General features: G+C 35.6%; 2 protein-coding genes across 8 annotated transcripts in view; both read left to right on the forward strand.

Moving 5' to 3' along the window:
* Nucleotides 1-26,459, forward strand: part of GlcT (ceramide glucosyltransferase) — a 125,413-nt gene that overhangs the window by 55,891 nt on the left and 43,063 nt on the right. The window lies entirely within an intron of this gene.
* LOC138857973 (uncharacterized) lies at nucleotides 1,956-2,617 on the forward strand. Its single transcript, XM_070112299.1, has one exon. The coding sequence runs from the start codon at nucleotides 1,956-1,958 to the stop codon at nucleotides 2,445-2,447; it is 492 nt and encodes a 163-aa protein (XP_069968400.1). The 3' UTR covers nucleotides 2,448-2,617.

Raw genomic sequence — 26,459 nt, forward strand, 5'->3', positions numbered from 1 at the left:
AACTGCTTAGACCAGTTTGAAGAAATTAATGCAATGATTTCTGATCAACTAAAGCTAATGAAAGCAATTGCACCTACTCCACATCAGCGAGTAGAGCTGCCACAAGTACAAAGTCAAGAGGCAAGTTCATGATCCATCTCAAGGTGCCCGCATTAAAAAATTGTCTTTTGATGATTTTGATTCTGATTCTGATAAAAAAAAACGGCAATTACTTAGTTGACAACCCAATAAATCACAATTTTTAAAATTTATGCGTGCATAGTGTATTGTTCATCAAAAAACAGCTCCATATACGCCCGAGCAGAACGGGGTTGCTGAGTAGATGAATCGTACGTTAATTAAGCGTGTGAGGTGCATGTTGCTGGATTCTGTTCTAGAAAATATGTTCTGGGTAGAAGCTGCAAATACGGTAGCGTACTTATTAATCGCATTCCCTGTAGAGGTAATAATTGAAGTCCGGAAGAAATATGGCAAGATAAGTCATTAATAGATGGAATATATTTCCACAAGCGAAAGTTAGCAGATAGTTTAACAAAGGCGATACCTGCTGTTAAGAATTAATTTAATTTATATTTAATGTAAAATTAAGCTTAAAGAAAAGTCATATAAGATTTAACATATTTTGAATTTTAACTAACATACTTTTAGTGTTATCAGATGTTTTATTAAAGGAAAGTGTTATGAAATAATATAAATCTTGCACCACTAAGTTTTCTTTTCTTTTTACACTGTTCCTATGTATATTATATTCAATAAAGTCAGTCGCCATCTTACATTGAAACTGTGTGTACATATCTCTGCTTAACAATTTTGCAATCTATGACAGGTCGGTTGAGCTCGAAATGAAAAAATACTGTTTTTGGTATGAAATATATTTTTTATTCAATATAATCTCCCTTAACTTCAATACACTTATTACAATGATCCTCCAATAATTTTATGCCATAAATATGATGACTTTCCGGAAGTTTTGCAGAATACTCGTATACGGCTGTAATAGCTTCTTCATTCGAGGAAAAACACTTTCTCGTTGGGAGCCAAATCTGTTGAATGTGGTGGATGCTCAAGCGATTCGTCCTTTAATTTGAATGAATGAATTTTGTCATTGTGAACAGGTGTATTGTCTTGATGAAAAATGGTCTTTTTGTACTGCAAACCAGGTCTTCTCTAATGAATTTTTTCATCCAGCTGTTCCAAACGTCTGCAATAATATTCAGAGTTGATGTAATATGTAAAATTACAAAAAAATCAAATAATAAACGTTGTAGTAAAATTGGCACAACTAGAAATTAAAAAGAAAATTAATAATTTATTAAAAACAAAAATACAAAAAGAGCGGTTAAACAAAAATTATTAATTTGAACAATATACGTACAGCACAATTGCGTATAAAAAAAACTAAAAGCACACTGATCTCTTCAACGAGCTCTCAATTGCAATAAAAAATAAACATACATACGCACAAACAATCCGTTCATACTTATGTATTATACAAAGTGTATTGACCTCTTCAACGACCTCTCAATTTCATGAGCACATAAATATATACATACAAGTCCGTGTATTAGGGTGTACCTAAATACATCAACATATGGACATAAAAATTATTAAATTAATTAATTCTTAGTAATTAAATTAAGAAAATTAGAATTAAACTCACAACAAAATATCTATATATATAAAACAAAGTCGGGTTTGTTACAACACTTATAACTCGAGATCGGCTAGACCAATTTTCATGGTTTTTGGTTCGTTGGATTTGTCCCCGCCCCGAATAGCAGAATACATCTTAAAAATAATGAAAACTCGATGAATCATTTTCCCTAAATGTTACTTTGTTTCGTACCTGTAATCCGAAATAGATGGAAATTATTCAACTGCTGCTTCCCGGACAAACATTAAGTGATCAACACGACATTACCGCACGTGTTTTCAAGCAAAAAATCCAGTCACTGATGAATTACATTTTTAAACAACACGTCTTTGGGATTACGCAATGCTGGATGTATTCAATTGAATGGAAAAAACGAGGCTTACCGCATGCACACATTCTAATTTGGTTAGTCGAAAGAATTCGGCCAGATCAAATAGATGACATCATATGTGCGGAGATTCCTGATCCTGATCCTGATACCGACCCAGACCTAGATGATGTTGTAATCAAGAATATGATTCATGGGCCGTGTGGCCCCATCAACCGCCAATCACCGTACATGGTCAACTGCAAGTGCTCCAAACCGTATCCACGAAAAATGACGGCAGAGACCATCGCAGGCCACGATGGTTATCCACTGTATAGGCATCGATCGCCCGATGATAATGGTAGAACTATCACAACTAAAGTGAAAGGAAACGATTTTATGGTTGACAACAGTTGGGTTGTTCCATATTCGCCACTTCTTTCCAAAACATTCAAGGCACATTGTAATGTTGAGTATTGCAATTAGGTCAAGTCAATTAAATACATTTGCAAATATGTCACGAAAGGCAGCGACATGGTGGTTTTTGGTATCCAAACATCCAATACCAACGATGAAATTACGCGCTATCAAGTCGGTAGATATGTGAACTGCAATGAAGCATTTTGGCGTATATTCTCATTCCCTATTCACGAACGTCATCCCACTGTTGTACATTTGGGGGTGCATCTAGAGAACGGTCAGAGAGTTTATTTCACAACGTCGAATGCTGCTCAACGTGCCGCAACACCTCCAGCGACAACACTGAATTTATATACACAGTTCATCCGAAGAATGATGAATGGTTCTGCAGCATGTCAAGAGCTCAATTTGTTTGAAAACGATGCTCATTCGGACACAACAATCGCTAAAACAATGTTTCTGCTTCTCCAAATCAGATACGCACATAATTTGCTGTCATCATTCCGAAATGCTTTCCATCAATCCACGTGACCTGTGGAACAAATGCAAAGATAACATGTGAGAAGACATTTTACATTGAATTCGTGTCAACACAAGAAATCCCGATATTGAGGCGAATGAGGAGATGCATAACCAGGCTTTGCTCTTGATCGAAGATATGTGTTACCTCATTTGCGGCAGTTTGTTAGTTAGGTTAGGAATGTCAGCGCCCGATCGCGGAATGAATGACGCATTTAATGTAGAATTGGAACGTGAACGTGAATATGATCCACATGAATTAGTACAATCAGTTCGAACGAATGTACCACTGTTGAATTCTAAACAGAGAGAAGTCTATGATACATTGATTAATGCAATTGATGATGGAAATGCTGGCTTAATTTTTCTGAATGCCCCTGGCGGAGATACAAAAACATTCCTCATATCATTGATTTTGGTCACTGTACGTGTGAGATCAGAAATTGTGGTTGCAGTTGCTTCTTCTGGAATTTCGGCCATATTGTTAGACGGATGCTGTACGGCTAACTCAGTGTTAAAATTGCCATGAAACCTTCAAACTACTGAACAACCGATATGTAACAAGTTTTAGTAGCATCAAAAATCATAATATGGGATGAATGCAAAATCATCGCTTGCCTCAAAGCATGAAATCTGTGGCGATATGCAAAGAAACTTCAACTATCAGTAATTATGAGAGTTGCATTGTTGAACGATCTATCTGCTGATGATTTCTCCAAGCAATTGCTGACTATCGGTAATGGCCGTGTTCCTGTTGACGAATCGAGCGGATTGATTTCGTTTCCTCCAAATTTTTGCAATTTCGTCTCATCGAAAGACGAGCCTATCAACAAAGAATATCATTGCTAACCACAAAAATACCTAATGGTTAAGTGAGCGAACAATTTTGGCGGCTAAAAATAAAGATTTAGCTGACCTAAATATTATAATTCAGACTCAACGACGTAGGTACTCTGTATTCTTTCAAATCCATCGACTCTGTAACGAACGAAGATGAAGCCACTAATTATCCAACTGAATTTTTAAATTCCTTGGATGTGCCTGGTTTACCACCGCACAATTTGCAACTGAGGGTTGGCTCGAAAGTCATTATGATTGGAAATTTAAATTAACCAAAACTGTGCAATTGAACAAGTTTGATGATAAGAAAACTGATGAGCAATGTGATTCACAGGGCCAATCATTGACTATTTGTGGCCTCAATCTAGAAAATGCATGTTTTTCTCATGGTCAATTGTACGTGGCATATTCACGTGTCGGTAAACCATCCGCTTTATTTGTTCTTGCGCCTCACCAAAAAACAAAGAATGTCATTTACCACAAGGTGCTTGAATGAAACGAGTTAATCCGAGTGCATCACATGCTACACAACATACTTTAATTTAGTTATTTTTTTTTTTTGACACATCTATCTATGTTCATATTTATTTTGAATCATTGTATTACGTTCATCAAAGCCTAAATTAGTTCAGTTAAAAGGTAACACGACATTAATTGACTGTTAGGCGGTACGAAGTTCGCTGGGTCAGTTAGTTTAAAATAAAATACAGATTAAAAAATTGATTTCGCAAGTAAATATTTATCTAATCATTACATGGGTTTCACGGCTTCAAAAAACCAAAAAAAAATTTATTGCCTTATTTAATTCTATAACATCTCTAGAATATTGTCCTAAATTCTCAAGTTGATACAAGTCATAGTTTTCGAGATACAGCTTTGAAAAGTTGCGCGCTCGAGGTCAGCCATATGGTCACTTAAAACTTTAAACGCGTTTTTCTCGAAGCTGTGTTTTCAAAATCGGTTGTCAAGATTTCTCGTGAACTATTCAACCGATCTTTATGAAATTTTATACAGGTGTTTAAGATACAATTTACTCGTGCTTGGACGAAGAAATTTTTTCAATTACAACCATTTAAAAAACAGAAAGGTCAAGAAAATTAGACCGAAATTTTCATTTTGTTGGAAAAAGGTCTGCCAAAATTCCAATTTTAACTTTTGTTTTTTCCTTCGTTCAAGCACGGGTTTATGATCTTAACTAAAACACATTTTTTTTTTCATTTTTGATGACCTTGTCAGGAGATATGCTTTCAACGCGGACGCACCTTTTTATCGAGGGGTCACCGGAAATGACTTAACAATGTCGGAGGTGTAATATTTTTTTTGTTTTAATGTCAGGAATTATTCGCAAAAGTCAAATGGTATACTCGTTTTAGATTTCTTTGTGGATCTTGCCGCCTTGTTCTCTGTTGACCGATTGTTTCGGTAAAAAGTCAACTCTAGGCACTGGAGTCCACATATTCAGTACCTAGGGGCTTGAACAGTTTTGGTTCAATTTAGATAATTTTTGGTCACAAGGTGGCATACTTCAAACGTATTATTCACACAAAGTCTTACGCCGATATAATCATTGTTGCTTGATTTGCATACTGGATAGTGAAAAGATCAGATGGAATTGAAAATGGTGTTATATGGGAAATAGACGTGGTTGTAATCCGATTTCGCCCATTTTCGTACTATAATATAAAAATAGGAGAAGAATATTATGTACCAAATTTGGTTGGAATCGGTTAAGCAGATCCCAAGATATGGGTTTTCACCTAAAAGTGGGCGGTGCCACGCCCACTATCTAATTTTGAAAGTGGTTCCCACAAAATCATCTTATACCATTTCAGAGATAAAATTTAATGTCTCTGGCGTGTTTAGTGCTTGATTTATCGCGCTTTTAGTAGTTTTTAACGGTACCGTTATATGGGGAGTGGGCGGGGTTGCCACCTGATTTCACCAATTTTCACACCGTCGAACGATGTTCCAAAAAACATTTGTTTTGTTATTATAGCTTTAGTGGTATAGGAGATATACACATTAAACTTATTAGGGGGCGGGACTACGCCCACTTTAAACAAATTTATAATGCAGATGCCCCTCCCTAATGTGATCCTGTATACCAAATAAGAGTCTTGTATCTTGTTGTGGAGCTTAGTTATGGCAATTTATTTGTTTTTGATTAATGGCGTTTTGTGGGCGTGGCAGTGTTCCGATTACGCCCATCTGCAATACCAACCGTCCTACGGTACCAAGAAACATGTGTACCAAGTGTCATAAAGATATCTCAATTTTTTACTCAAGTTACAGCTTGCACAGATGGACGGACAGACAGTCACCCGGATTTCAACTCGTCTTTTTATCCTGAACATTTATATATACATAACCCTATATCTAACTCGATTAGCTTTAGGTGATACAAACAACCGTTAGGTGAACAAAAATATAATATTATACTCTGTAGCAACAAGTTGTGAGAGTATAAAAATTTATTTCGCAATTAAATATTTATCTAATCTGAAAAAACTCTTATGTACGTAAAATAGTATTCGATATTAATTGATCGCTGCGTTCAAATCAGTTTACACTGACCAAATTTTAATCAACTTGACACTTATAGTATTGTAATAAATAACTGAACAAAAATGGTTAATGACGACAAAAATCATACTACATCTGCAGGAGCAACACGCTCAAAACAGGTTGCCAAATCCATTTCTAAGAGTGTCAGATTAATACCATACTGCACTCGATTTTCATCTTCACCGATTTAAGACAACTCTGAATCGTTATTAGAAATAAAAAAGCAAAATCTTAACAATTTTTGGACTCGTATCCAAGCGGCTCCTGACGCCAAATTTTAAAACCTCGGCTTTTGCCAATTATGAAAACTGCTAAGACCAGTATGAAGCTACAAATGCTATGATCTCCGATCAATTAAAGCTAATAAAAGCTTTTGCACCTACTCCACATCAGAAAGTAGAGCCGCCACAAATTTAAAGTCAAGAGGCATGTTCAGACATCCATCTAGAGGTGCCCGCATGTGACACAAATATTCAATTGAGGTTATGAAGAATGGCCGTCCTTCCGGGACATGTTCACAGCCGTATACATCAACCATCCAAAATTATTAAAAGCGCAAAAATTTTATCACCTCCGATGCAAGACTAAAGGTCAAGCAGGCGCAATAGTAAAACAGTTCGCACTAAATGACGACAATTTTAATTTGGCTTGGGAAGCTCTAAAAGCAAGATATAAAAATTAACGAATATTGGCCGATAAACAAGTAACACTAATAAACTTGCCTAACATTCAAAAAGAAACCAGTGAAGAATTTATAAGACTAATATTCACTGTTTCAAACCGTTTGTCGGTTTTATCGACACAAAATATTTCCACAGACAGCCGGGACCCAATACTGGTAAATATTATCTAAGAGATGGCGTTATTGTCCATAGTACTAGTGTTACGTGTCGCATCATGTCATACTATACGGCGCTGAAAACGTATTTATTCGAGGTAAAAGTTTGTCTTTGACAGTTTTTCGATTGATTTACTCAGTTCGTTGTGAGCGCTCGTCAAAGATGGACACCAACTAAAAGAAAATTCGCTATATTTTACAGTTTTTCTTCGATCAAGGCGAAAAAGCAGCCAAAGTGGCTGAACAAATTAATTTAGCTTATGGGCCCGATACTGTAAACGAACGTCTAGCACAGAAGTGGTTTGCTAGGTTCCGTCCCGCTAATTTCGATGTCAAGGATGCACCACGCGTCGGGAGGCCTGTCGTCAAAAATTGCGTTAAAATCATGGAAATAGTGGAAACAGATCGTCACGTGAGCACTTATTTAATTGCTGAGGAACTAAAGATAAGCCAGAAAACAGTTTGGAACCATTTGCATAACCTTGGATTCAAAAAGGAGCTCGATGTTTGGGTGTCACACGAACTAACGCAAAAAACATGATGGACCGAATTTTCCATCTGCAAATCGCTGCAGAATCGCAACATAATCGACCCGTTTCTGAAGCGGATTGTGACTGGCGATGAAAAATGGGTCACTAATGACAACATCGAGCGCAAACGGTCGTGATCAAAGCTCGGTGAAGCGGCCCAGACGGTGGTCAAGACCGGATTGACGGCCAGGAAGGTTTTACTGTGTGTTTGGTGGGATTGGCAAGGAATCATCTACTACGAGCTGCTCCCACATGGCCAAACACTCAATTCGGCAATCTACTGCCAACAACTGGACCGCTTGAAGGCAGCACTCATCCAGAAGAGGCCATCTTTGATCAACAGAGGCCGAATTGTGTTCCATCAGGACAACGCCAGGCCACACACGTCTTTGGTGACTCGCCAGAAGCTCCTGGAGCTAGGATGGGAGGTTCTAATGCACTCACCTTATAGTCCGGACCTGGCACCAAGTGATTACCATCTTTTCCTGTCTATGGCGAACGCGCTTAATGGTGAGAAGTTGGCCTCAAGAGAGGCCTGTGAAAATTTCCTCTCCGAGTTTTTTGGCAATAGGGACGCAGTCTTCTACGAGAGGGGTATAATGAAGTTGGCAACAAGTTTACGAACAAAACGATGCATATTTGACTTAAATTGGACAAATGTACACAAAGTTATCATCTTTTGAAAAATCAATAAAAAACCGAACGAACTTTTTACTTTACCTAATATATGCACTCCCGCTTTACCAGAAAAATCGTTACTTTTTTGGGAGCAATCGCTCTCATTTCGAAAAAAATGCCCAACGTGGCAACAAAGGAAAGATTTTCTAATTACCCAGTATGATATCGCTGAAAGGGTAGATAAAAAACTAATTAAAACAAAAAATTTTCAACACGACCTGAAAAGAAGCAACAATAGACCCCAAACTAGTAGCAAAAACAAATTAAACAGAAGCTTTTACAAAACTCAATCGTTCACATGCGAACAAAATAAACATACGTCAGACGAACTATGCGCAAGTGGGCATAAATTACAATCTTGCGAGAAGTTTAAAAACTTAAAAGTTAACGAACGAAATAATTTTGTCAGATCAAAAAGACTTTGTACAAATTGCTTGTCACATGCGCATACTTAAAAAAATTGTAAGAGCAAATATAATTGCTTCTGTTGTCATAAAAGACAGCAGTCAATGCTTCATTACAGCACATTTCCCAGCTCACCCCAAAGCAGCGCTTATAAGAAACGGGTTCATTTGCAAAAGCAAATCCCGAAAATTGCCAAGAAGCACCATGCTGCTCATAGGCATTAAAAACATAAACGCTACACAGTGAATTTCAAAGTAGGGTATTACTACCCACAGCCGTCATTTCCATCGATCATCGAGGAGAACTGCTAAAGCTTAGGACGATCTTTCATAGCGTCCAAATCGCAAAATGGGCTAAAACTGCCACCAAAACAATCAAATTTTTAAATTACGGGAATGGGCGGAAGAGTAGTCCAAAACTCAAATAAAATCTGTCCCATTAACCTTATTTACCCCAAGCGGATAAGCGAATTGTAGTATAAGCTCTAGTCCTACCGCAACTTACTAACATGCTTCCAAGCTATCACACAATAGCAAGCATTGGCAAAAGGTTTCACACCTAACAGATTACAACTGCAACACCCCCGCTCAAATAGATATTCTAATAGGCAGCGACCTTATACCGCAAATAATACTTAAAGGAGTTGAAAAAATTTCAATCACCCATCTAGCCCAAAACACTGTATTTGGTTGGATTATAAGTGTACTAATTACAGAACCAGTTTCCATATCAACAACTCAAGTTGACGAAAACTCTAAAGAATACGTTAATTCACAATTCCGTAAATGTTGGAAGTTAAAAGATCTCTCCCCCATATCAGTTACAATTCAAGAAGATAAGTATTGTGAAGACTTCTACAATGCCACAACTTCTCGATACGACTACCACTAAACTCACTAGGGTGTCTAAATTTTTATTATTGTAAAATAATTAAAAATTAAAGTTAAGGGATCACCATAACATTCAACGAAATACAGTGACACACCTAGACTTACAAAAAACAAAGGTCGCATTTATCGCATCTTTTAAACGCTCCTCATATGGGTAGTTTATGGGACTCAGCTATAAAAAGCTTTATAAAGAACTAAGTATTACTTCATCAGACGGACGTTTACGCTTAGGAGCAGGTTTGGAGGATTCGTGAGAATCATTCAGGCACTTAAAAGATTTGAACAATTTTTCATAGTGCCTAAATTTTTCGGTAAGGGTTTCAGGATCTCGACCGATTTCATTAAAGTAATTGCGTGTCTGCTTATAAACTTTAAATAGATCAATCGATCTACAATATAAAAAGGACTAACGCAATTCCTTACAGTCGATAATAGAATCTAAGATTCTACCTTTCGGTCCAGCATATTAAATGCTCCATAATTTATTTCGCAACCAAGATGGTATGGAATAAACAGCTTCACGAATGTATTTGTTTGCAGCTTCAAAACATTCTATTATTATACTCTCGCAACCTGTTGCTACAGAGTATAATAGTTTTGTTCACCTAACGGTTGTTTGTATCACCTAAAATTAATCGAGTTAGATATAGGGTTATATATATATAAATGATCAGGATGAAGAGACGAGTTGAAATCCGGGTGACTGTCTGTCCGTCCGTCCGTCTGTCCGTCCGTCTGTCCGTCTGTCCGTCCGTCCGTGCAAGCTCTAACTTGAGTAAAAATTGAGATATCTTTATGAAACTTGGTAGACATGTTTCATGGTACCGTGAGACGGTTGGTATTGCAGATGGGCGTAATCGGACCACTGCCACGCCCACAAAACGCCATTAATCAAAAACAAATAACTTGCCATAACTAAGCTCCACAACAAGATACAAGACTCTTATTTGGTATACAGGATCACAATAGGGAGGGGCATCTTCGGTTAAAATTTTTTTTTTAAGTGGGCGTGGTCCCGCTTCTAATAGGTTTAATGTGCATATCTCCTAAACCGCTAATGCTATAATAACAAAATTCACTGGAAGCAAATGTTTTTAGCACTTCTATTGACGGTGTGAAAATAGTTGAAATCGGGTGGCAACTCTGCCCACTCCCCATATAACGGTACTGTTAAAAACTACTAAAAGCGCGATAAATCAAGCACTAAACACGCCAGAGACATTAAATTTTATCTCTGAAATGGTATAAGATGACTTTATAGGAACCGCGTTCAAAATTAGACAGTGGGCGTGGCACAGCCCACTTTTAGGTGAAAACCCATATCTTGAGATCTGCTTAACCGATTTCAACCAAATTCGGTGCATAACGTTCTTTTCATGTTTCTGTGTCATAGTGCGAAAATGGGCGAAATCGGATTACAACCACGCCTATTTTCCATATGACACCATTTTAAATACCACTTGATTCTTTCACTTTCCACTATGCAAATCAAGCAACAATGATTATATCGGCGTAAAACTTTGCGTGAATAATACGTTTAAAGTATGCCACCCTGTGACCAAAAATTTTCTAAATCGAACCAAAACTGTTCAAGCCCCTAAGTACTAAATATGTGGACCCCAGTGCCTATAGTTGACCTTCTACCGAAAATATCAGTCAATCCACAAAGAAATCTCAAACGAGTATACCATTTGACTTTGCGAGAGTATAAAATGTTCGGTTACATCCGAACTTAGCCCTTCCTTACTTGTTTTAAAATGAAAACGGTCTCTCTATTAACAGTAAGCGAATATGAATGAGAATGAATTAAAAGAGGAACAGAATGAAATGGAATGAATATTTTATCTCAATGGATATTTGTATTGTCAACATTCGCAACTGAAAGTAAAGTTTTGAAAATACTCTCAAAGAAATGGAAAATATGAAGTGGCTACCTGCATTATAATTATCATTTCTCGATGCGTTTTAATTGTTTTTGTCTGGTTGCGTTTATTTGAATAGAATTTTTTAAAAATAGGAATTTTCCAAAAATTTATAATCTTTGGAATTTCCCACAGTTTAGAAAAACAATGCATTTTATGGATTTGTCAAAATTGTTTGATTATTTTTGCTACTATACGTATTTGTACAGCGGTATCTCGTAAAAATACATAATTCAGAATAGAAACATACGTTTTTACCACAAGTTTCTTACGTGTGACTGATCTGGAATAAACGAGAGACTATCGGTAATGTCTCAATAGTTATTAAAAATCATTTCTCCAACTTTGGAGAAAACCTTAATTCTCAAGTTGATATCCAACATAATTCTCAAGTTGATATCCAACCTAAATGTTTATTGGGGTCTAATGTCCAACAATATACATATATATGCATATAATTTTGTATGATGGTGTTACTAAATGAACGAAATGAGTTAAATGCACATTAACATTGAAAATTCAATAGTAAATGGCCTTTATTTTAAAATAAAAATATTTAAAATAACCTATGCTTATACTTATGTACATATTTACATATATATTCAAACAAAACGTAAGTAAAATATGTATTTATTTCAAGGAAAACTTAAGTTAGAAGAGTTAATACAGTACATACATTAGACTGTTTTTTTTTTTGAACTATTTTTTTTATTCGATCCCATGGTGAAATTTTGTTGGAAATACCAAAAAAAAAATTCCCTAAAAATTTGGGACTTTAATTTTAATATTAAGTACTAGACCAAGGCCTGTAAAGATTTCCCATATAAAATACAATTCATATAAATCAAGTTTTACGATTTTTTTTCTTTTTAATTTTATAACTCAGCGGCAGTTGATGGGATTATCTCACCCGTCGTTAGGTATTCCTCAGAATTGAACGCTCTATAAAAGTCTCCATTGCGGTAAAGTTATAACTTGCACCTGCGGGGTAGTACGGGCCCCCAAACCTAATTTTTCCATGAAATTCGCGTTTTTTTGGAATTATCTCGTAAACAACACTAGCTACAGAAAAATTGTTGATAACAAAATTGTAGGAAATTTAATTTCTCTCTTTGGCACCAAATCGATAATATTAATACTCTTCGAGATACAGAGATTTTAAGTTGAAGTGGTATGGAATTCTTAAGTTAAATTGTTAAATAAATTAATTTCACTATAAATTGTCATTTAAATCACCAAATATTTATATTTTACATTGCAAACGATTGAAAAATTGTATTATTGCACATTTTGATGCTGTAGTAAAAAATTTGTTTTTGAAATTATCATATTTTTTTTCTCTTACTAAAAATTTTATGTCAACTCTCTCCTGGTTTTTATTTTATCTGTTAATCATCTACTGCATTTAAAGTTTTTATAAAAAGTGAGATAAAAATAAGCAAAACAAAGATAGGATGATTTGTCTTTGTATTATGATACTGATAAATTTTTGTTTACGTAAAATACCAAGGCATTGTATGTTATTACTCGACCTCACCTGAGTTTTACAAATTTGCCGTTTAATTGCAGCGCTTTCTTTGTTATCGCGTTCGAGTTCCGCGAGAGTAAGAACAAAGCTTCGCGACTACTGAGCGGCCTAACGTCGTTAAACGTTTTTTGCATTAAATTTGTGGTTAGGTAAACTTATTGTGCTAAAAAAATGTGTGAACAAGATAATAAAAGTATTTACCATTATTTAATTGGATTTGAAACAACTCAAATAAATATTAATAAGTTACCATCCTATCGTGACGTGTTAAGTTTATTTATTTATAAGCATCAGTCTTTGAAAATAACTATACGAAGCAGTGCTTCTAGTGTTATCAGTGATACTAACGCTGTTTGGAAAAATTTTATGATACCGACAATTCGTCTTCAGCATAGTATTCAAAAGTTAGAAAATTTTTTCTCTGACTATTTATTAATTAAAAAACATCGTCAGAGAGAGAAAAGGTAAAAAAAACAACAAATGAATGTTGAAAAGTTCAGTCAAAAACTTGATAAATTGTTCGACATCTCGAATTCTATGGCGGTTAAAAAATTACCAGAAGGCCTTCAACAATTTTTGTATGAAGGTCAAAATAGAAAAGTAAATATCCACTCACCAGTTACTTCTTTTTTGTCAGAACAGCAGGAAATTACGGAAGATAAGGAGGACATTTTTATTTTTATTTATTTTGATGAAAAATTCATAATTTATAATAAAAAGCTGATAATTTAACAATTAAGCTCAGAAATCCATAAAAATTCCATACCACTTCAACTTAAAATCTCTGTATCTCAAAGAGTATTAATATTATCGATTTGGTGCCAAAGACTTTTTTGTAGGAAATTAAATTTCCTACAATTTTGTTATCAATTTTTCTGTAGCTAGTGTTGTTTACGAGATAATTCCAAAAAAACGCGAATTTCATGGAAAAATTAAGTTTGGGGGCCCGTACTACCCCACAGGTGCAAGTTATAACTTTACCGCAATGGATACTTTTGTAGAGAATTCAATTCTGAGAAATACCTAATGACGGGTGAGATAATCCTATCAACTGCCGCTGAGTTATGAAATAAAAAAGAAAAAAAATCAAGTTTTACGTGTATTTTATATGGGAAATCTTTACAGGCCTTGGTCTAGTACTTAATATTAAAATTAAAGTCCCAAATTTTTAGGAAATTTTTTTTTTTGGTATTTCCAACAAAATTTCACCATGGGATCGAAAACAAAAAAATAGTTAAAAAAAAAAAGCAGTCTAACATACATATGTACATAATATATTAAGTGGAATCTAAACTATTCTTTTTTCATCTTCTGCAACATTAATATTATATTTAAAAATATTATTTGGTTGACGGATTCTTTATCGGAAGAAAGAAGTGTTGATTTTTCTGAACATAAATTACACGCTACGGAAAATATCCTCTCGGAGGATGCACTACTTGCCGGAGTTGCTAATATTTTGCACGATTTATGAGGTCGCACCTCCAGGATGCTCATCGTCATCAACATCTTCTCGGCCTACTGTAAAGCGTTTGTACCACTTATAAACTCATTGTTAAGTCTTGGAGCACTTTATTCCATTATTAACCCAAAATTATTTACATATTCTTTGATCCATTTCTTTCAAAAGTCAAAAATCAAAGAGCACATAAAAACGTGACTATCCTTTTCTGTTTTCAAAAACAAGCTACTAATCGAAATAGGCTCCTAATGCAAGCACATGATGAACATATGTGTCCGATTATAACAAAAACAAAATATCGATAATCGAATGTACACAGACACACCTCGTATAATCGTATACATCAAATTCGTGCATTTATCTTTAATTTGGGTTTTGTCTTTACTAAATTGCAATAATTGATTTGCAGGTGGAACAGCGCAATTTTAATGCTTTAATACTTCTGCAAAAGATTTCAATAAGGGAAGAATTTGTTTTATATATTAGATTTATACTATCAAATCTCTGTATTTGATTACTTCCCTCTAAAATTTTAAAAATATCCATCCAGCTATTTTCAATGGACTCGAACAGGATTTTTGAATATATTTAACCAGTTCTGAGCACAAACGGGATAAATTTAATATTCCATATCTATAGGTTGGATTACTAGGATTTTGTCCATATACATATGTACTTTATCGACTTCACAGAGTTACAGTATTCAACATTGATGTGAGTCTCAAACGCTTTGGACAATATTGGCGAGTATGGCACAATCCAACGATTGTCTACATCAACATTTTGTCCTCTTACCTTCACAACTACCGATCACCCGTTGTCCGTAACGGATCGCCGACGATACAATGGGTATCCATCATTTCTAGTTATGGTTTCAGCAAGCAGGTCTCTTGGGTATCGCTTGGAACACTTGCCGTCGACCATACATGGTGAATTGTAGTTGAAAAGTCCGCAAGGTCCATGTATCTGTGTTTGGTAACTACTGCATGCAATTTTGGGTCAACTATTTCATCTGGAATTTCAGCTGAAATGATGGAATCAATCTCATCTGGCCTGATTTTGTCCACTAACCAGACTAAAATGTGCGCATGTGGCAATCCACGCTTTTGCCATTCTACAGAGTACATCCATACATTTTAATTTTTGTTTAAAAACTCTGGCAGTTATGTCATGTCTACCAACTGGTGTTTGGCTATGTAGTAATTCCCTCTCGATTTCGGACCATTTTGGGTTACATGTGAATGTAACAAATAAGTCTGGGCGGGCATAATGCCTAACATATGACATAGCATCCTGAGCATATTCATGCATGTGGCCTGGGCTTCCTTTATAAGTGGCTGGCAAAATTGTCATTCTTCCTACATTATTCACATTGCCATCGGCATTTATAGCATCGCGAAGATGAATGTATTCCTCTTATCGTAGCCGTCGTTGGTTCAAACGGATGTATGTCAATCGTTCAGTCTCAATTTTGACATACATGTCAACTGCAAACTGATGAAAAAGTCGTTGACACATCAAAATATGATTTACTTCACCTTGACGGATCATGAGTCTGTATGAATAGAAATTCATAGCACTAACTTTTTTGTCGGTTTCAGCACCTGCAATAAAAAATGTTAATTCTTTAAATTGTTACTTAGATGAATTGAATTTAAAAGTATGATTTAATTTTGTTCAATTTATTTACCTGTTACTTGATTTACCATTTTGATATTAAAATGGTATCCATCTTCCCCTGCCAGAAGATCAAAGGATATTGTAGTGCATCATAACTCCTGTGTGTTTCAGATACACGTTTTAAATCACTATTCTGACGATGAAGCACAATATCTCCAGATGTTAAATTTTCTCCCACAATGACAACAGCCACTTCATCAATGGTAGGTGAATTAAACCTCCTTGTGTGTTCACCGGCAGGTGTTTTGTCAGCTCGAATGATAATATTATGGCTATCAGATGGCATCCGATCCAATGCTATTTTGAAAATGTTCACTAAGTTGTTATTCTGATGAAAAAACATTTGCAATTCTTGGAAAATAGTTATCTTAAGTGTTGGGTTGTGAGCACAACGATTATTAATTTTTGCATCTGAATTGCCCATAAAATAAATTTGTAAAAAGTGGTGATCTGCATCAGGTAGTGATAATAGTGGTCCCAGTAAGTGATAAATTTGTCCTTGTATCTGTAATTTTTTAAAATTTGTCCATTTATTATTTCTGATATATATGTATGTTTTAGTACTAACTTGAATATCACAATATAAAAAAATATTCTGGTATAATACCTTGAGAGTGGGCATGAAATTGTCCTGTATAATATTTGTAGCGCCAAACGATGTCATCTGGAAACAGTTGTTACATTTCTGAATGTTGTCCAAGAAGTGCTTAGAATCATTTCCAATCCGTGAAACTAAATAGCGTAAAGTATCTGGTGGTGGGACCAATTCTGGCAATTTTACTTTGCCTCCAGCACAACATAATCCAGTAGATTCACCAGTGTATCTTAACGCCTTACAATATTTACAAATTATTTTCATTTCTTCAATTGTCACTAAAGAACGCAATTCTGACATAGTAATACGACTATTTTCTCTATTTGATCTGTCTCTCTCTGGTTATCAGTGCTGTTAGCACATTTGATTGACTGCGATGACCTAAGTCAGGTCGTCTTCTCCTCGGCATCGTAAATTGTAATTAATCAATTTATTATATCTAAGCCTTACTTTTTTAAATTTTTAAATATTATTTAAGTACCTTTAGTTTAATAGTTCTTTACTATTTTTTGTAAGATTTATCAATCTTATAAAAAAACAAGTAAGTAAGGGCTAAATTAGGATGTAACCGATCATTTTATACTCTCGCAAAGTCAAATGGTATACTCGTTTGAGATTTCTTTGTGGATAGGCTGATATTTTCGGTAGAAGGTCAACTATAGGCACTGGGGTCCACATATTTAGTACTTAGGGGCTTGAGCAGTTTTGGTTCGATTTAGACAATTTTGGTCCCAAGGTGGCATACTTTAAACGTATTATTCACGCAAAGTTTTACCCCGATATAATCATTGTTGCTTGATATGCATAGTGGAGACTGAAAGAATCAGATGGAATTGAAAATGGTGTTATATGGGAAATAGGCGTGGTTGTAGTCCGATTTCGCCCATTTCCGCACTATAACATAGAAATATGAAAAGAACGTTATGCACCGAATTTTGTTGAAATTGGTTAAGCAGATCTCAAGATATGGGTTTTCACCTAAAAGTAGGCTGAGCCACGCCCACTGTCTAATTTTGAACGCGGTTCCTATAAAGTCATCTCATACCATCCCCGAGTTAAAATTTAATGTCTCTGGCGTGTTTAGTGCTTGATTTATCGCGCTTTTAGTAAATTTTAACAGTACCGTTATATGGGGAGTGGGCGGAGTTGCCACCCAATTTCACCTATTTTCACACCGTCAATAGGAGTGCTAAAAACATTTGCTTCCAGTGAATTTTGTTATTATAGCATTAGCGGTTTAGGAGATATGCACATTAAACCTATTAGAAGCGGGACCACGCCCACTTAAAAAAAAAAAATTTTAACTGCAGATGCCCCTCCCTAATGTGATCCTGTGTAACCAATAAATCTGAGAGATTAACAACAGAAGTTAACTAAAATTAAGTTTCTCCAAGCCGAACACTATTTATGGACTATGTATTTTGTGACTATGCAATTTTGTCTTTTTTGTGACTATGCAATTTAGTCGACTTCGCGATTCACTTTGGAAAAGTTTCGGAACTCGACATTAGATCCTCCAACGCACACGCAAATTTGAACTTTATGCAGCGGTAATAAATTAGAAATTGACTCACCATTTTATTTAGAAACCCTTTGTAAGGGAAATAGAAAAGGGCGGTTTTGAAGGTTTTCCCGGCAATAACATGATATTTTTTTACCTTTTAAACCTTTCCTAGATCTCCACAAATATTTCAAAAACCAAATTCTTGAGTTTTAGCGAGACTAACGAACAGCAATTCATTTTTATACTCTCGCAACCTGTTGCTGAAGAGTATAATAGTTTTGTTCACCTAACGGTTGTTTGGATCATCTAAAACTAATCGAGTTAGATATAGGGTTATATATATATAAATGATCAGGATGAAGAGACGAGTTGAAATCCGTGTGACTGTCTGTCCGTCCGTCCGTCCGTCCGTGCGAACTCTAACTTGAGTAAAAATTGAGATATCTTTATGAAACTTGGTAGACATGTTTCTTGGTACCGTGGGACGGTTGGTATTGCAGATGGTCGTAATCGGACCACTGCCACGCCCACAAAATGCCATTAATCAAAAATAAATAAATTGCCATAACTAAGCTCCGCAATAAGATACAAGACTGTTATTTTGTACAAATAATCACATTAGGGAGGGGCATCTGCAGTTAAATTTTTTTTTAAAAGGGCGTGGTCACGCCCTTAATAGGTTCAATGTGCATATCTCCTAAACCGCTAATATATCGGGGTGAAACTTTGCGTGAATAATACGTTTAAAGTATGCCACCTTGTGCCCAAAAATTGTCTAAATCGAACCAAAAATGTTCAAGCCCTTAATTACTAAATATGTGGACCCCAGTAGCCCTTCCGTACTTGTTATATATATATAGATAACATCCCTTAACTTCAATATACTTATTGCAATGATCGTCCAATAATTTTATGCCATCCCTATGATGACTTTACGGAAGCTTTGCAGAATACCCGTTTACGGCTGTAATAGCTTCTTTATTCGAGGAAAAACGCTTTCCACGAGTGAATTGTTTCAGGTTTATGAAGAGGTAGTAGTCGCTGGGAGCCAAATATGTTGAATGTGGTGGATACTCAAGCAATTCGTACTTTATTTCGTTGAACTTTGTCATTGTGAGCATTGTCTAGATGAAAAATTATCTTTTTGTACTGTAATTTTTTTTATCCAGCTGATTCAAAAGGCTGTAATAATATTCAGAGTTGATTGGTTACCTTTCTGCAAATAATCAATTAACCAAATTTCTCCCTTTACATCCCAAAAAACTGATGCCATAAACGTCTTTGCTGATCGTTGTGACTTCTCCTGCTTTGGAGCTGAACCACCAGCTTCAGTCCACTGTGAACGTTCTTGTTTCAATTTTGGATCATGATGGTAGATCCTTATCCATAGTTATAAAATGACGCAAGAAATCGGTTTAACTCTGCTTTAAACGCTCCAAATTATGCTGAGGAACTTGTTTTCGATCCAGTTTTTGTTGAATTGTTAACGTGATCGTTATTGGCTATGTAAAATATGAAGTCAAACTTGGATCCTCACTAACAATATTATGAACTTGCTCAATGATTTCTAATGTGGTTGCGGTGTTTGGTCATCCTTCGCGGGGATCGACTTCAAGTCTAGTACGACCACGTTTAAATTCACCAGTCCAAAATTCAACGGTGTGATTGAATGTGAGGACTCCTTATACACTTTTAGCAATTGTTCATAAATTTCCTTTGATCTGCTAAAATAATTTGTATTCACAATTTGTAAAAAACATATATTTCTTTGCATCTTTCTAATACCATAGGACATACAGGCTGGTTGAAAAATTTGTGAGCTCAAAATGAAAAAATACTGTTTTTGGTACGAAAATACAATATATATTTTTTCAATATAATCTCCCTTAACTTCAGTACACTTATTCCCATGATCCTCCAATAATTTTATGCCATCCCTTTAATGACTTTTCGGAGGCTCTACAAAATACCCGTCTATGGCTGTAATAGCTTCTTCATTGGACGAAAAACGCTTTCCACGAAGGAATTTTTTCAGGTTTCTGCAGATAATCAATCAACAAAGTTCCTTTTGCATCCCAAAAAACTGATGCCATAACCATCTTTGCTGATCGTTGTGACTTCACTTGATTTGGAGCTGAACAACCAGCTTCAGTCCACTGTAAACTTTCTTGTTTCAATTTAGTATCATGGTGGTATATCCAAGTCTCATCCATAGTTATAAACCGACGCAAGAAATTCTGCTTAAAACGATCCAAATGAGTGTGGACCGCTTTAAGCCTAGTACGACCATCTTTAAATTCCCCAGCCCAAAATTCAACCGTGCATTTTGAAGGTGAGGATTCCTTATACACTTCTAACAATCGTTCATAAATTTTCTATGCTTTTAAACCTTTCAAAACAAAAAATAATCACTGCGTGATATTAAATTTTTCCTAATTAAAAAATACTCAGACACGTCAACTTCAAATGGCTTGTAAACAAAGAATTAATTGACAGAATGACTTGTGACTTTACATATGCTAACGACAGATGTAATATCTTGAGAAAAACAATTTGGAGCTGGCAGTGCTATTTCTTGGTGAGAGCAAAGACTTTTTCACCAACCGGTACTATTCATGGATTTTTGCAATACATTGTTAATCAAATGATTTATGCATTTTATGTGGTTGTAAAAATGTCTACCATCTTCCATTTTGATTCTGGATCAATTTGCAATTTATCAACGGACGCTTGTAAGGTTTCTAAAATGTAGCATTTATGTTTTACTAAATTCGAAGTACTCCTATTGTTATAGTTATAAACCTTTAAACAGCTTCTGCACGAAACTAAATTTGGAACCTCATTCTCTCATTTTGAATAATTCCAAAGGTATTCCATGCTTTGTTCTTTCCTCGTTTTATTTCAATTTCATATGTTCCATTTTGCAGTTTTTTTTCTCCATAGCATTGTAATTAATAAAAGTGTTTTCATCAGTTGACTGTTGAGTATATTTAAGCACATATTCTAAAGCAAATTAATAAATACATACATATTTACAATTAAAAAGAACTTACGTCGTTTAAATTAACCTTTTTTTTGTAATATTCTTTTTTATTAAAAACACACAATCCAATTATGCCACTATTGTGCTTGAAAAATAAAACTTTAATAAAATAAGAAATAGAAACTCGAAATTAAGGAATATAAATAAAGAAAATCCGATATATATTTTTGTTGTTTAAACACTTGCTAATCTATGCACAATCGTCGCAATATTCTTTGCTTTCATTCATAGCTTTGCTTGACACGGACTACTTGAGCAGTTGAAACAGCAAAACCATAGAGTAATGAAACGAGAATAAAGAATACTCCGTTACAAAAATGATGAAACGCATTCCATTCGTAAAATATTTTTCTCTCACTCATTTACATACTCTTATAGATATCATTTGCAAATATTGTACATGTTTTGAGAGTAAAGAAAATGATTCCAAAAAATTCGTGCAGTTTTTTAGTATGGATGGTCTTTATAGGGGCAGGTATAAAAATTTGATAATGGGCGTTTCACATTTTAGGTGAAATCCTCTATCTCATGAACTACTTGACCGATTTTAATCAAATTTGGTGCGTAAGATTACCCAAATATTCCTATTATATGCTGTGAAAATGAGCAAAATCCGATGACAACCACGCCTACCTTCCATATAACCCATTTTTTAATTCCATATGATTTTTTCCCTTTACAGTATATAAATCAAACATCAATTAAGTTATCAGAATAAAACTTTGCCCAAATAGCGCACTTAAGGTATTTCATTTAACGCCCAAAATTGTCGAAATCCTACTATAACTTAACCTAGTGCATATGGCTGACTTTTTGCAGAACACATCAGTCAATATGTGAGTTTTAGTATTGAAATTCGGAGAGAATATTTTTGTTGACAGCATGCCCTTGTACCAAAAATGGGTAAAATCGGGTTAATACTTCCCTTAACCGCCATATACCTAGTATAAATATTTTCAAACTTTCGGTTGACTTTATACTGCATCATTGGTCAATATGTACGACATTCCCCAAGTCCCCATATACCTAATTTTCGGATTTTCAGACATCCGCTTGTCTTTACATTGGTCAATCTATGGGGTTTTCTAATTTGCAAATTGCGAGAGTATAAAATGTTCGGTTACACTCTTCCTTACTTGTTTATGCGGACCATTCCTTTGATGGGGTTCTTTAACGGTTATTCTACGGTGGAGGATGTATTTTTAATTGTATATCGGATGCGTTTAATTTTTCTTAAGCTGGTTAGCATATGGCCTCAATTCAATCCTAAACATGGGTTGTGGTACTTTATTTCTATTGAAATCATAAATAGCGGAGGGTAATCTATTGTATACTAAGCGCTAAAGTTGGTTTTAGTAAAATCATCTGTTTATTTCTTTAACCACCTTGATGGTTCGATCACTCATCACTTTGCCGAAATTAAACTTAGACCGCTTTTACTAAAAGAAACACTTTGCTTAAATTCCAAGTGAACCGCTTTGATTAAAATACTCACTTTGCTTAGACTCCAATTGGACCGCTTTTATTAAAAACACTGTATTATTGGATTTTGATGGTAGTTTCAATTTATTGAAAACACTTGCACCAGAAAATTGTTTTAAAACTGTATTTATAATTTGTGCAATATTCAATTTTAATCTTGGTTTTAATTTAAAGTTTTATCGATCGAAAAGAAGGCGACGTGTTCAATGTCCCGACGAAAAAGACAGTCTGTGTAGCGGCGACGACCCCTTTTTTCATCTTGCTGTTTGGTGTTATCCATGTGTGGTGTTATCGAGTGTGGATGTGTGCGTTTATGGATATGTGTGTGGTGTATGTTTGTAAGTGTTGATGTGTAGGGCTCTCGCGTGTGTGATCTTTTCCTTTTTTGGAGTCTGTCAGTGTTGTGCCTGTTGTGAAAAGGTGCCTTGAAGTGCTGGCTTTAAGTAGAGTCTTATCTCATTTAGCTATCATCTATCGAATGTTTTTGGAAATAATTAGAAGACTAACGACTAGGAGGAAGCGTCAAACATGTAAAATAGATTTAAAACTGCAGAAGAGTCAGTTTGATCAATGCAGTTTATTCAACCGTAGTCAAACTTAGCACTCGGACAGTAAAAATACAGATTAAGGAAGCTGGACTTAATAGGCGCAAAAAAAGCAGTAAGAGCCATGAAATACAGTGTATCACAAAACAAGTATGCACTATTTATGTGCGTAAAAAAAGTAATATTAATTGCAAAATAAAAATAAAACTTTTCGTGTTTTTTACAATAACAATTACACATAACATCGCCTTCTTGAGTATGATAGATCGATATCATTCACATTTTCCGTTATTAAGAACCGTTGGATTTTCTCAGCAAAAACCAAAAATTATGTCATATAAGTATGTATGCAATTCACCATTTCAGTATGTTTTCGGCTGGCAAACAGTATTCGTCCCCTTTAAAATCAATAAATAGTTATTTTTATACTCTCGCAACCTGTTGCTACAGAGTATAATAGTTTTGTTCACCTAACGGTTGTTTGTATCACCTAAAACTAATCGAGTTAGATATAGGGTTATGTATATACAAATGATCAGGATGAAGAGACGAGTTGAAATCCGGGTGACTGTCTGTCCGTCCGTCCGTCCGTCCGTCCGTGCAAGCTCTAACTTGAGTAAAAATTGAGATATCTTTATGAAACTTGGTAGACATGTTTCTTGGTACCGTGGGACGGTTGGTATTGCAGATGGTCGTAATCGGACCACTGCCACGCCCACAAAACGCCATTAATCAAAAACAAATAACTTGCCATAACTAAGCTCCGCAATAAGATACAAGACTGTTATTTGGTACACAGGATCACATTACGGAGGGGCATCTGCATATCTCTTAAACCGCTAATGCTATAATAACAAAATTCACTAGAAGCAAATGTTTTTAGCACTTCTATTGACGGTGTGAAAATAGTTGAAATCGGGTGGCAACTCCGCCCACTCCCCATATAACGGTTCTGTTAAAAACTACTAAAAGCGCGATAAATCAAGCACTAAACACGCCAGAGACATTAAATCTTATCTCTGAGATGGTATAAATTGGCTTTATAGGAACCGCGTTCAAAATTAGTCAGTGGGCGTGGCACAGCCCACTTTTAGGTGAAAACCCATATCTTGAGATCTGCTCAACCGATTTCAACCAAATTCGGTGCATATCGTTCTTTTCATGTTTCTATGTCATAGTGCGAAATCGGACTACAATCACGCTTACTTCCCATGTAACACCATTTTCAATGCCATCTGATTCTTTCACTTTCCACTATGCAAATCAGGTAACAATGACTATATCGGGGTAAAACTTTGCGTGAATAATGCAATTAAAGTATGCCACCCTGCGGCCAAAAATTGTCTAAATCGAACCAAAACTGTTCAAACCCCTAAGTACTAAATATGTGGACCCCAGTGCCTATAGTTGACCTTCTACCGAAAATATCAGTCAATCCACAAAGAAATCTCAAACGAGTATACCATTTTACTTTGCGAGAGTATAAAATGTTCGGTTCCCGATACAGTCATTGTTGCCTGATTTGCATAGTGGAAAGTGAAATAATCAGATGGAATTTAAAATGGTGTTATATGGAAAGTAGGCGTGGTTGTAGTCCGATTTCGCCCATTTTTGCACTGTGACATAGAAACATGAAAAGAACGTTATGCACCGAATTTGGTTGAAATCGGTTAAGCAGATCTCAAGATATGGGTTTTCACCTAAAAGTGGGGTGTGCCACGCCCACTGTCTAATTTTGAACGCGGTTCCTATAAAGTCATCTCATACCATCCCAGAGATAAAATTTAATGACTCTGGCGTGTTTAGTGCTTGATTTATCGCGCTTTTAGTAGTTTTTAACAGTACCGTTATATGGGGAGTGGGCGGAGTTGCCACCCGATTTCAACTATTTTCACACCGTCAATAGAAGTGCTAAAAATATTTGCTTCCAGTGAATTTTGTTATTATAGCATTAGCGGTTTAGGAGATATGCACATTAAACCTATTAGAGGCGGGACCACGCCCACTTTTTTAAAAAAAATTTTAACTGCAGATGCCCCTCCCTAATGTGATCCTGTGTACCAAATAACAGTCTTGTATCTTATTGCGGAGCTTAGTTATGGCAAGTTATTTGTTTTTGATTAATGGCGTTTTGTGGGCGTGGCAGTGGTCCGATTACGCCCATCTGCAATACCAACCGTCTCACGGTACCATGAAACATGTCTACCAAGTTTCATAAAGATATCTTAATTTTTACTCAAGTTAGAGCTTGCACGGACGGACGGACAGACGGACAGACGGACGGACAGACGGACGGACGGACAGACAGTCACCCGGATTTCAACTCGTCTCTTCATCCTGATCATTTATATAAACATAACCCTATATCTAACTCGATTAGTTTTAGGTGATACAAACAACCGTTAGGTGAACAAAACTATTATACTCTGTAGCAACAGGAGTATAAAAAGAGAGAAATACAAAAAATAAGGAAATATCTGGGCGGCCAAAAATATTTAATGCAAACGAGCGGCGTATTAAAACACGCCAAATACAGGCGAACCAAAAGTACAGTACACCAAAAGTGAGTACAGAAATTGAAAATTTGACTGATAAAACATACAATACAAATTATTCGTCGAGTACTGTATGATGCTGGCTACCATGGTCGCAATGTCGGTAAAAAGCCATTTATAAGCCACACTAACAGATAAAACTGATTGAAGAATGTGAAAGAGCACGAAAATAAAGACGAACATTTCTGGAATTCTGTTATTTTCTCGGACGAAAGTAAATACAATATTTTTGGCTCGGATGGACATGAAAATGTTTGGAGAAAAGTGAATACTGAGCTTGATCCACGGAATATGACTGCCACGGTAAAATATAGTGGTGGGTCGCTCATGGTGTGGTAATGTATGGCAGCATCTGGAGTAGGTAATTTTGTGTTCATTGAGCATACAATGAACAAATATGATTACCTTAACATTTTAGAAGCAAATTTGAGCGAAAGTGCGGCTAGATTGGGACTTGAAGGATCATTTGTATTTCAACACGACAATGATCCAAAACA

This window comes from Bactrocera oleae, chromosome X (assembly GCF_042242935.1).
Source record: "Bactrocera oleae isolate idBacOlea1 chromosome X, idBacOlea1, whole genome shotgun sequence".
Lineage (NCBI taxonomy): Eukaryota > Metazoa > Arthropoda > Insecta > Diptera > Tephritidae > Bactrocera > Bactrocera oleae.

Bases quoted from the DNA above. Each gene is read 5' to 3' on its own strand.
- LOC138857973 (XM_070112299.1), top strand. From the start codon at position 1,956: ATGAATTACATTTTTAAACAACACGTCTTTGGGATTACGCAATGCTGG.